At 36.9% G+C, this 12322-nt stretch overlaps 1 protein-coding gene across 3 annotated transcripts in view; it reads left to right on the forward strand.

Annotated features, from left to right (window-relative positions):
- LOC126627810 (eukaryotic translation initiation factor 4G-like) overlaps window positions 1–12322 on the forward strand; it is a 48387-nt gene that overhangs the window by 30454 nt on the left and 5611 nt on the right. Inside the window, exons 1-7 of one of the 3 annotated variants that reach the window (XM_050297362.1) lie at window positions 8956–9159; window positions 9275–9477; window positions 9712–9851; window positions 10052–10201; window positions 10425–10498; window positions 10611–10667; window positions 10940–12304. In XM_050297362.1, coding sequence (XP_050153319.1) covers window positions 9320–9477; window positions 9712–9851; window positions 10052–10201; window positions 10425–10498; window positions 10611–10667; window positions 10940–12304 — 1944 coding nt within the window. In that variant the 5' untranslated portion in view covers window positions 8956–9159; window positions 9275–9319. Of the gene's footprint in view, window positions 1–8955; window positions 9160–9254; window positions 9478–9711; window positions 9852–10051; window positions 10202–10424; window positions 10499–10610; window positions 10668–10939; window positions 12305–12322 lie in introns of those variants that run through there. The other 2 variants (XM_050297364.1, XM_050297363.1) reach the window with 2 other exon arrangements.

The raw sequence follows: 12322 nt of genomic DNA on the forward strand, positions 1-12322 counted from the left end.
CAGTGTTGGAGTACAACCTCCCACTCCCTATGAGATAAGAAACAAATATTTGGATATGGAGTATAAAGACATTGGCGAGTATGTTAACAAGTTGAGGTCAAAGTGGGAAACTAATGGTTGCACAATCATGTGTGACGGATGGACCGGCCCGACCAGATTATCTATCATCAACTTCATGGTATACTCCAAGGGAAAGACAATTTTTTTGAAGTCTGTTGATGCTTCAGACCATATAAAGAATTACAAGTATATTTACAAATTATTGAGGGATGTAATCATGGAGGTGGGAGAGCATAATGTTGTCCAAGTCGTGACCGACAACGGTTCTGCATTTGTCAAAGCTGGAAAAAAATTAATGAAGCATCATAATGTGTTTTGGACATCATGTGCAGCACATTGTATTGATCTCATGTTTGAGGCAACGGGGAAGAGAGAGAATGTTGCTACTGTGGTCAAAAGAGCTAGAACGATCACAAATTATATTTACAATCACGGTTGGTTGTTGGCAAAGATGCGTGAATTTTGCAAAGGAGAAATTATTCGTCCAGCTACCACTCGATTCGCCACCAACTATATTGCATTAAACAGCCTACTCAAGAAGAAAGCAGGGTTGAAGCAACTATTCACTAGTGACGATTGGGCCAACCACAATTTCAGCCGCTCAAATACAGGTCGTATGGTGGAAAGTATAGTACTTGATCATGCTTTTTGGACTCAAACAGAACATGTGTGTCAAGTGTTTGAACCTCTTTACAAAGTTTTACGGATCGTTGACACAGAAGTGTATCCTACTATGGGGGCAGTATATGAGTTGATGCGTGTAGTGAAGGATGAATTGGAAAGAAAACATGGTGCAAGGTGGGTCATAAAAATAATTGAAGACCGATGGTATAAAACATTATACCACGATTTGCATGCAGCAGGTATAAATTATGTCATAATTTGCAATTCATTTCTTTAGTTGCATAAGTATTATTTCTCTTATTAGAGTATGTGTTTCTTTGAACAGCATATTATTTGAATCCCCGATACCAATACAGACTCGGTGTTGGAGATGATGGTAACCTTATACGTGCTGTACATAATGTATACTCTAAATTAGACCCTGTATCACCAGCAGTTGGCCAATTTGGAAATGAGGTACACAATTACTTAAATTATAATAATTACTTTGTTGGATTAAACTAACACAATTTATTGTATTCAGCTAACATGGTTTAAAGATGCAAGAAGAACATTTGGAGAACTAACATCAGTTGCTGCTCGAACAAATATGTCTCCTAGTGAGTATAAACATATTTCACTATAAGTTTATAATAGAATTTGTTGGAGTTATTAGGCTTATCAACATTATTTTTCATTGTAGCTGAATGGTGGATCATGTATGGGACCGATGCACCAACTGTGAGAAAGTTAGCAATTAAAGTATTATCACAAACAGCTTCCTCATCTGCTTGTGAAAGAAATTGGAGCACATTTGCACTCATACACACAAAGCAAAGAAATAAGTTGGCTCATAGTAGCTTGGAAAAATTAGTTTATTGCTACTACAACATGAAGCTTCAAATTCGAGATAAGGAAGTAGAAATCGATCATGTCGACCGTGGTGACCCACTAGATGTGTTTGATATTGTTGGTGAAGATGATGATACGGAGGGTAACCAACTTTTTCAATGGATTAGACCTCTTCATTTAGATGATGATGAAGGCAACCCAGCTCCTAGAGTTGCTGAAGAAGCACGTAATGAAGGGATAAATGTAGAAAGAGTATTAGAGGAGGAGGTGGGATCTAGCAGCTCTGACTCTTTCGAAGAACTTTTGCACCCAAGACCAAGAAACACTGGAATTCCACCTTCTTCCAATCCTACACAACCACAACATCGTGCTGATACTAATGATAGCTCTAGTACAAGATCAGGAGACTCACCTACCACCGGAGGTGGGAATGATGAAGGACATAGTGGAGCTGGAGGTAGTGGTGGTGGATATGGAAACTATTATGGACCACCACCTCCCGGATATATGAGCCCCTTCACTGGTGAGGCAAACTTCACGCATGCAACACAGGATGATGACCATGGCAGTAGGCGGGCAGGACCAGGAATTGGTGCCATAGGGAAGGACTATATTCGCAGAGAAAGAGGCAAGGGGATTTTGTCAAGTCAAGAAGATGACTCGTTATCTAGAACTTCAGACTCTGTTGGATTGGGAAGTAGTAACTATGGTTATACTCATAACCAACCATTTCCCTACCCTTCATATCCCATTCCTGTTGGGATGGAATCGAGCGACTCATGGAAACAATCCCAGCCTCAATCTTCAAATGATTTTTCTTATGGACAACCTCAACCAATCTCGGATCCATATGGGTGGTATATTAACAATTACATGCAAAACTATTTTGGGGATTTATCATTTGATAACTACTCTTCACAATACACTCATTCTACACATAGAGATGATGAAGATAGTGAAAAATTTGAACCTCATAGGAACTCTATGTGGTACTAAAGTGTAAAATATTGTACTAATTCATTATATATAAATGATTATGGTGTGTTTAGACTTCTTTCATTAATTACTACATATTTTCTACACTCACAATATTTGTCAGATCGCTATGTAATCAACTTGATAATGTTAAATCCATCATGCAATGCATTTCCTTCCAATTTTTTGTGATAAATTAATAGATAATTGACTAAATAAACATCCTACAAAGTTTCAATAAAAATTTCCAAGTTTTTCTTACAATTTCCGTGGTTTCCATGTAATTTTTATCGATATCGATATTTTACCGATATTTCCATCGATATTTCCGTGTTTTCGGACTACCGATATTTCCGATATTACCGATATCTTCTTCCTTGGAAAGAATATATAAACATTTGTGATTCATCATTATAACTCCACGAGTAGATAATGGTTACACTTACATTATCAATTAGATTTTTAAAATCCTCCGAACCCTCATGAATAATGTTTTTTATTTGAGGGCAAAATCAATAATAACTATTGTAGAAGTGTAAAAAAATGTAAAAAAAAAATATACAATCACTCATAATGACAAGCTTTACAACTTTCATGAAGGGGTCAGCTTCGAAATCCAACACTATAATCCATAAACCTTAAATTTATATTTAACCATTGATTGTCATTTACGTTTTATTCTTCTTACTGAATTTCATTTTTAACATTTTCTTTTTTGAAAACGTGATCATTTGGCGAATGTAAGAAGATGAATGGTTCAGATCTTTGATATCACGATTTTGATATTTACGATTAACTGAAATATGAGTTGATGTCATATAGTTTGTAGAAACTTTATAAACATCAAGCAATATTTTCACTAACTGTAAAACTCTGAACATAATATCAACAATCCAAACCCTTCATCTTCCTATATCCTCTAATAGATCATGTTTTCAAAAAAGAAAATCCAAAAAAAAAAAAAATTGATGAGAAAAATGAAGCATAAGTGTAAACAACAATCAATGGTTAAATTTTTATCTATGATTTATATGATTATAGTGGCGAATTTCGAAGTTAAGCTCTTCACGAAAGTTGTAAAACTTGTCATTACAAGCGTTTGTATATATATTTCTATATTTTTTTACACTTCTACATTAATTAAAAAACTATTAAATACTTTACTTAAATAACAGCCGTAAGATAAATGAGAGTAAATATGTACCATTGGATTCTATTTCACTTAAATAACAGCCGTAAGATAAATAAGTATGTATATTCTTATTTAGTATTATGTTTTTCATTTGATTATATATTGGTTTAAAATATATTTTCCTTAACGGGTAACGGGTCGGATCATATTATCTGTTAATATTATCAGGTCGGGTCATTTTACCCGTTTATTTTAACGGGTGTTACACTACACAACCTGTTAAGATATCGAGTATGACACGAACACAGAAAATACGACACGAATGCCAGGTCTACTTGTGCGAACTTTTTACTTGTCTTGCATCTTCTTATTTAAATCCGATAAAATCTTTCCAAAGTAAACGAATTTTTAGAAATAAAATAAGCAACGGAGCAAAATACAAGTAAGCTTGTGGATCTGGTCTCAAAAGCCCCATCGATAATGATGATTCGGAGAAACATTACCTTCCAAACTTAGCATCCATAAAGTATTCTCATTGAGATATCCGGAGTACCACCTTACTCCGGTATCAAAGATAAAACATTAAACCCATGAAGAATCTTTCGCTCTATGCTTATCAATACATTTATCAATTTAAGAATTTCAAACCATATTTGAAACAACCTGCAAGAAACAAACCAATAAAAAAAATTTACCTTGGCCCAATTCTTGGTTCAAGGTTTTCAATACTTGCAATGTAGTACTAGGAAGGGATTTCTTTCCTAGAGACTGGATCGCGTGCCAATATCTAGTGAAGCTTAAACAAAAGTTTTATGGAGACTTGGTTATCGACATGTGGGTCGAAAGCACTTTTTGAATCCTTTTGTCAGACCCTATGCATCGAACCTGAGCATTTTCGATTGGACTACCTTGACTGGCTTAGTCAGAGCATATCAGAGCTCCATTGGAATAAAATTCCTCTTAGGGATTTCCTTGTCTGGATGCCCCCTTTAGACTTACTAACATACAATGTTGCAGAATATACTTGACCTAGTACGTTGGTCCAGGATAGAAGTAGTCGTACTCAGGGTCGGAGTTCAAAGCCACCTTCGGATGATTTTTGGATCGGCCCCTTTCAAATATTCCCTTAAATGGCATAGAGCCCAGGTTTGAATGTTATAACCCATAACTTTGCTAGTTGTATAAACTTTCAGGGTGCCGGAGGCAGGACTGGCCCTAAGGGGGTGCCAGGGGTGAGACCGCACAGAGCCCCCGATTTTTTAGAGGCCCCTGAATTTAATAACCTTTATAATGTACACATATAGATAGAGTATGTTGGCAACGTTGCCTTAGAGGAGTTGTCAAGCGCTGATTCTTACATTTAATTGTGCACGGGTTCAACTCCATGTGGAATAATTTTGGGCCTTTTTGATCTACATTATTTTTTTTTTAAATATTTGTTAATTTCTATCATTTTAAAAGATAACTTTTGAAATAAATCTATATTTAGGAATATCATAATTAATTAAAATCCTACAAAGTTTGAAGATATAATCTTTAAAAGGCCCCCTTTCCATCCATGACATCATTTAATTGAATACATATCATTCGTTTACTTTTGGTCACCATTTAAGCATCATCTATTTTCATTCCATTTGAAGATCATTTAGTCATCCATAAAAAATAAAACAATTATAGTACAACTTTGCTCACAACACTAAAGTGTAGGTGAGCAGGTGATACTCGCACCGAATTGATTACCGTTAGATTAATTTGGTTTAATTGATTTAAGATACGAATCTCAAATTTTAACTAATCTAACGACAATTAACCAAGCGAGGGTTAGAATCATCCTCACTTTAGGGCGAGAAAAAAAAATGCAATAAAAAACTAATAGTTCATTATAAGATGCTAGAAATATCATAACTAGTGATTTGTTTAGCTGTTGATAATAAAGAGCATAAGTGGTTCTGATTATGATATATGTACCGTGATATGATAGGTACAAAGCCACCACACATGCTTTTTGTATTTAAAAAGTAAGGAATTTCAAACCCAAAAACATAGGGAATGCATACAGGTACATAGCCACCAAACTATGCTTCTTTTTTATTTATTTTCTTTTGCGTTTTTACCAATTTATACACTAGAAGAAAAAATATATAAATTATAAATGAAGATATAGCAACCAAAATTTAGACCATGTAAGGGCCTCTGTTTGAGTCTCCCATATGGCCTCCAAAATCTTAGGACCGCCCTGGCCAGAGGGTGTACTGAACTTATAGGTTAGGGGCTCATGTGTCCGTACTCGTAGCCTGCCAACCATTGCCGCGCATATTACAGTTTGAGTCTCCCAAGCTGCTAACCGTTTATCATGGGATGGGCTAAGAAAGACTCCTTTAACAGTGCTACTTTGAATTTTAAACTTGCATTCATGCGCGAAGTTTTCAAATTTTATGCTTTGTTCAAAGAGTGTGGGGTATTCCCTACATCACTAAAAAGAGTAAGGAAAGAACATATAAGATAAATAAAGTTTTTATGGCAAAAAAATAGGTTTGATTCACAAGGGGGTGTGATGAATCTGAGAAGGATTGCCTATATATCTCCAGGAAGGAGAATCAAATCGGTGTATTTCTAAGAAAAAGATGATATAATGTAAATGTTGGAACCAAATATGCTCTGTTAGCGGTGGTTGAGCACAAATCCAAGTAATCCTTAACAATCTGCAAAACAGTAAAACAACTGTAAGCAAACCTTAGGCTAGGGGGGAATGTGCTGGCCAAAGGCTATTCGATGGTCAAGGTAGTGAATGATCTTTAAACTCAAGCAATGGGCAAGAGAATTAGAGTGTAAAGATTGCGTTACCATATATGAACCCTAGATGGGTGTATTTATACTGTTGGAGTTTGATTACTTGTGGCGCACGCCTATCCTTAGATTGTATAGATTCCAAGACTTATAGGATTTGATTGTGTCCATATCCAGATCAGATGACTTGTTTTGCGGAACAAGCATGGTCATCCAACGAAGTCGCTAGGAGTGAAAGATTTTATAGTGTTTTTTAGGCTTTACGAAGTGAAGCCTCTCCCCTAAGATTTTGAATGAATTCCCTTAAACTCACATGAAGTCTATGAATCCTTATTAAACTTCATGCATTTATAACTCTTTTAAAGTCCTCAAAAAACTCAATAAAATACACCTCCTAAAGGACACTTAGATAAAGATAAAGATAAAGATTAAAAAGTTAAAAGAAATTGAAACTAAGAAGGAAAAATAGAAAAGCATCTTAAAAAGGAGAAATTGACTAATTAGTCATTGAAAAAAGACCGAATTCAGATGATTAAAATTCTAAAAGAGAATCGGTAAATAAGAAAAAAAAAACTCCTTAGATTACATGTGCATATGATTCAAAATTGGTAAGCAAAATGCCATGTGGGATCCATGCACTAAAGGAGGGATATGTACATTTATTTTTGTTTGACTAAGATGCTTCACTAAAACACCATAAGAAGGTACAATGGACAACTCAAAATGGTCCATTCGAAACACAAACATAAAAGCTTCATCAAAAGATATTGTTGCATCAAAACTATCACAAACAGTGGCAAAGTCAGGAATTGTCTGGAAGAGCGGTGAAATTTAAAAGGGTAAAAGGTCCTAAAAATATTTAGACAACCAATTTCTTTTAGATAGTAGATAATATTAATTCATTCATATTTTATCAATAAAAACAAGTTACAACTGTTGTCGCGTGAGGTTTCATATCATGAAACCGTGGCATAATAGGCTCATTACCAATAAAAGCAAAAACATCTATCTCAATATAAACAACCATGCCTTTACTTAAGCATTGATCTCTCATGTTGTTACGCAGTTGTTTTTCACAATATTTGAGGTTTTTAATAAAATTTTTGTTGAAAACTTTTGATAATAGTTCAAAATAATAATAAAAAAGAAGGAAAAAAAATAGAAGTGGCTTGCATCTGTAACATTGTTAGCCACAACAAAAATAAAACTTTGCGTTTCAACTTAAATAGCTGTAAATCCAAGAACCGTCACCTTTTTCTTCCTTCAAGTTTCAACTCCTTTAAACCATTGCCTTATGCAACAGTCGCGACTTGCACCAGAAATGCCAATATTTGGACTTATTTCCAAGTATTCACTGGCAAAACCGATGCTAAACGGGCATTCACTTATATCGGTGGGATAGATTTTCGCCTATAGTAAAGATAAAAAAAAAAAAAAAGCGCGTAGAGGAGCAACAACATTCTCTGCAGGTTCCGTGCAGTAAAGAGGAATCAAGGGGGCAGATTCTCCCTCTTAGGGTTGATTTCTGACGACCTGAGATGTGGCCACACCTCCTTTGGCCTCTGTTCACCAGTGATCACAAAGCAAAACAAAAAAAAAATCATAATCATAGAAAGATATAAAAAGTTAAAAATCAAGAAAATTGACAATAAATTTGATAAATATTGATGAACTACATTTCTTAGTTTGCACTATAAGGTATTAAAATTGTATCAATTTAGCCTTAACTGAACTAATTGTTAAACTTTCATTAAATATATCAAATAGTGTGCGTAAAGCCTTTATATGGACTAATGTATAAGTCATATTGGCACTAGATTGACAGACAAGAAAAAACTCTGATTTAGAAGTGAAAAAAATATTATTAGACTGGTTGCGGAATGCCTGGCGTTGCAAGATGGCATGTGGTTGGCTAAGGCTAAAGGCTTGACTCGTATTATGGTGGAGGGTGATTTAAAACTGGTGATTGAGTCTATTAGTGGATCCTATAACCCCCCTTGGAGATTGAAGACCATCCTAGAATATATTCGGTGGCTTGCCGGGTCGTTTGAGGAAATTTGCTGAAAGCATGTCCTTAGGAAAGCAAATTTTCTGACGGATACTATTACTATAGTGGGTTATTCGGTCTTTGATTTTCATGTTTGAGATAGAACTCTTCCTTTAGAAGCCCATCAGGCTTTCCTCTTTGATTCTATCCAAACCGGATGCCCCAATGGCTTTTCTCTTTAATGCAGGCATTTTTCTATTAAAAAAACGAAAAAATTAAATAGGCGCAACCAAGCTTTGTAGGTTTTTGTTTTATTTTAGGTTGCTTAGTAAGGTGGGTTATACTCTATACTCTAGGTACAGAGAGAGAAAAGGTGGAAATAATAAATGAATGGAAAGAATGAATAGTAAAAAGCAAAAATAATTAGAAAAGAGGACAATGAACGGTAATTAAAATAAAAATACGAAAGAGAGGGATTAAAAAAAACAAGACCCATTCGATTTTGTGATTTCTGATCTCCTAAAAACCCTACCTTTTGACCACTTGACGGGTCGGTTTGTTACCACAACACACACTCTCTCTCTCCTCCCCCTTCCCCTTCCCCTTCTCTCTCTTACCAAAACACCGGAACACCAAAACAACTCTCCCTCTCTCTCTCTCTCTCTCTCTCTCTCTCTCTCTTCAAGTTTTTCTTTCATTTCACTCTGCGCTTTCTCATGGTTTCCCAATAAAACCCTAATCTTTCTCCTCACTCACTCTCCAGGTACTCCAATCAAACCCTAATCACTTTCTTAATCACTCGCTTACGGTACGATTTTCGGATAACTAGGTTTGATTGATTTGATTTGGGGTTTGTGGATCTGCGTGTTTGGTTGCAGAGAAAAGTTGAAGGAAAAAAAATTGGGAATTAAGCGTAGGAATATATGTCCTTCAATCAATCAAGGTCGGATAAGAACGAGACGCAGTACCGGAAAACAGGGCGAACCGCAAGCTCTAATCAGCAGCACAGGGGATACACACCATCTTACCCTAAGGGCACCGGCGCCGGTGGGCCCGGCCCTTCCATCTCCTCCAACCGCAGGTGCATATATATATATATGTATATCTCTGTGTGTCTATCGTATCTACTTATTGCATATGTGTCTTTGTGTAGAGTTTGTTTCTGATCAGTTTTACTTGACTTTGAAGTTTTAACAATCCATGCAATTATATTGCTTTTGATTGTAATTTCAAATTTGGGGTTTTTTAAATACGTTTTGGAATTTTTGAGATTGTTGGAAGTTAGGGTTTGATGATTTTTATTTCAAATATTCAGTTATAAGAAGAATAATAACAATGCACAAGGAGGACAATCCAGGGCAAGTGTAACCACTGTAAATACTCAGGATTCCGGTATTGCTTTTGCACAACGTGGCGTTGTACAAAACGGAGCCCATGCACAGCCCCAATTGCATGGTACAGATTTCGAAGTTTCTGTTCTCTTTCAGTCTAGAAATTTATATGATAATGTCGTGATTGTTTTAATAGACTTTTATGGGCAGTTGAAGGAGTTTGGGAATCTGAGATAAATGGTTTTTTTTTTTTTTAAATCTGTGTTGCCCATTTTGTTTGATTCTCATTTCTTGGCAATGTTTTCCTTGATTGATCTGATGTAGGAGGTTCTGATGCACCTGTTGCAAGCACAGCTTCCCGTACAGCTGAAGCATCAGCCTCTCAGAGAAGCTCCCGAACTGTTCCAAAACCTCCCACTTCTCAATCTGCCTCCATGACTTCTGACACAAGAACACCCACTACACCAGCGAAGCGTAAGTTCACACTCTGGACCATGGATTTTGTTGTACTCAATGTTGGGGGAATGTTGGCGTATTTTCACTGTCATATAGTAATGTTGTGATGTCAATGCTAGATTCTCTTGGCAGTGTTATCCCAAATAGTTGATTTAGTAATGATTTTAACGTGCTGATATATGATTTATGATATATTAGTAAATGCCAATAATCAGGTTTTAACATTTTCTGTTGGTTTTAGCCCCAGGAGATGCGTCCAAGGGCTTTGCCTTTCAGTTTGGGTCTATAAGCCCTGGCTTCATGAATGGGATGCAGGTATTGTTATATGCTAGCGAACTCTTGATTAAAATTCTCTAATTTCCTGTATTTCCAAGCGCTGAACAAACTATAGCATGTTTTTAAAAGTGGAAAGTTGTGTTCCTTGTAGATTCCTGCTCGAACCAGCTCAGCTCCCCCAAATTTGGATGAGCAGAAACGTGATCAGGTTAGCTTGTTTTTCTTCTCTCTCATCTTCCTGCCTTTTTTTACTGAATAGTCTGATTGGTTCAACTGCACATGATGTTTTTTGGCAGAAGTGTATGTATACAGTAGTTTTTGTCTTCCTATTATGTCCTTCTGTTTACTTGTTTAATGAAATATTATTCTTTGTATTTGAATTTAAAGATGACGTAATTTCAATGAGTAATTTGGTATCATTATGCTTTTCAATTTTGTTTATTAATTTGTGAAATCACTATGTCATGCTTGAACATGCAGGCGCGCCATGATTCTTTTAGAGTTGTGCCTTCAGTGCCAGTCCCTACTGTTCCTAAACAGCAGTTACCAAGGAAAGATTCAGCGTCCATTGATCAACCTAATGCTGCTGAGGTTCATATGGTACCCAAGGTTAAAAAGGATGTGCAAGTCTCACATGCACCCCCTCCTAGTCAAACTCAGAAACCTTCTCCTCATCCAATGGCTGGGATGTCCATGCCAATGCCATTTCATCAGCCACAGGTTCCAGTGCAATTTGGTGGCCCCAACCAGCAGATCCAATCTCAGAGTATGAGTGCCAGTTCAATTCAAATGCCAATGCCTATGCAATTATCAATTGGTAGTACTCAAGTACAGCAGCCAGTGTTTGTTCAAGGTCTCCAGCCCCATCCAATGCAGCCCCAGGGAATTATGCATCAGGGCCAGAACATGACTTTTACCCCCCAAATGGGTCCTCAAATACCTCAGATGGGCAACTTGGGGATCAGCATGGCATCACAATACCCCCAACAACAGGGTAGGAAGTTTGGCGGCCCTCGTAAAACTCCTGTCAAGATTACACATCCAGATACACATGAAGAGTTGAGGCTTGATAAAAGGACAGATTCATATCCAGATAGTGGGCCATCAGCCCCCAGGACTCACCCAAACATTCCTCCTCAATCCCAGCCTATTCCATCATTTGCCCATCCTCATACTACCACCTTTTATGCCAATTCTTACAATCCCAGCTCCCTATATTATCCTGCTCCAAGTTCTCATCCCTTAACTAGTAGTCATATGCCGCCCAATTCACAAGCACCGAGGTTCAGCTATCCAGTCAGCCAGGGTTCCCAACCTGTACCTTTCATTAATCCGTCATCTCATAGTACCCTGCCTGTTAGCAAGTCTGGGTCCCTTATGCACAATGTGGTGGATCCACCTAACCTGGAACATGCACGTGATGTACATAATATAAGTGCCTCTGTTCCATCAGCAACTATTCCTGTTGTAATTAAACCACCTGCTGGAACTGTTGGAGAGAAGGTTGTCGACCCATTGCCAAACAGCTCAACTGTTGTTGAAAAAGGTGAATTATCAAAGCCTGTGAGACAATCTGGAGAAATTATCCAATCTGCAGGTGACCAATCCATCCTCAAATCAGTGCCGGTGATGGAAAAAATATCTGCAAATGCACCTGCCACTGCTTCAGTTGAAAAACAGGTTTCAAATCTTTTGTCCTCTTCTGCAGCTGCCCCAACTGAGGAGTCTGCACCAGTTGTGATCATCACTGAACCCAGAAAAAAAGAAACTCTTAGTCGGTCAAACTCAATTATAGATCAGCAAAAGAATCCAGGGAGGAAGGGAAATGTTCAACCACAGCTTCAGGTACTTATTTTCAGTATT

The sequence above is a fragment of the Malus sylvestris genome, chromosome 7 (assembly GCF_916048215.2).
Source record: "Malus sylvestris chromosome 7, drMalSylv7.2, whole genome shotgun sequence".
Lineage (NCBI taxonomy): Eukaryota > Viridiplantae > Streptophyta > Magnoliopsida > Rosales > Rosaceae > Malus > Malus sylvestris.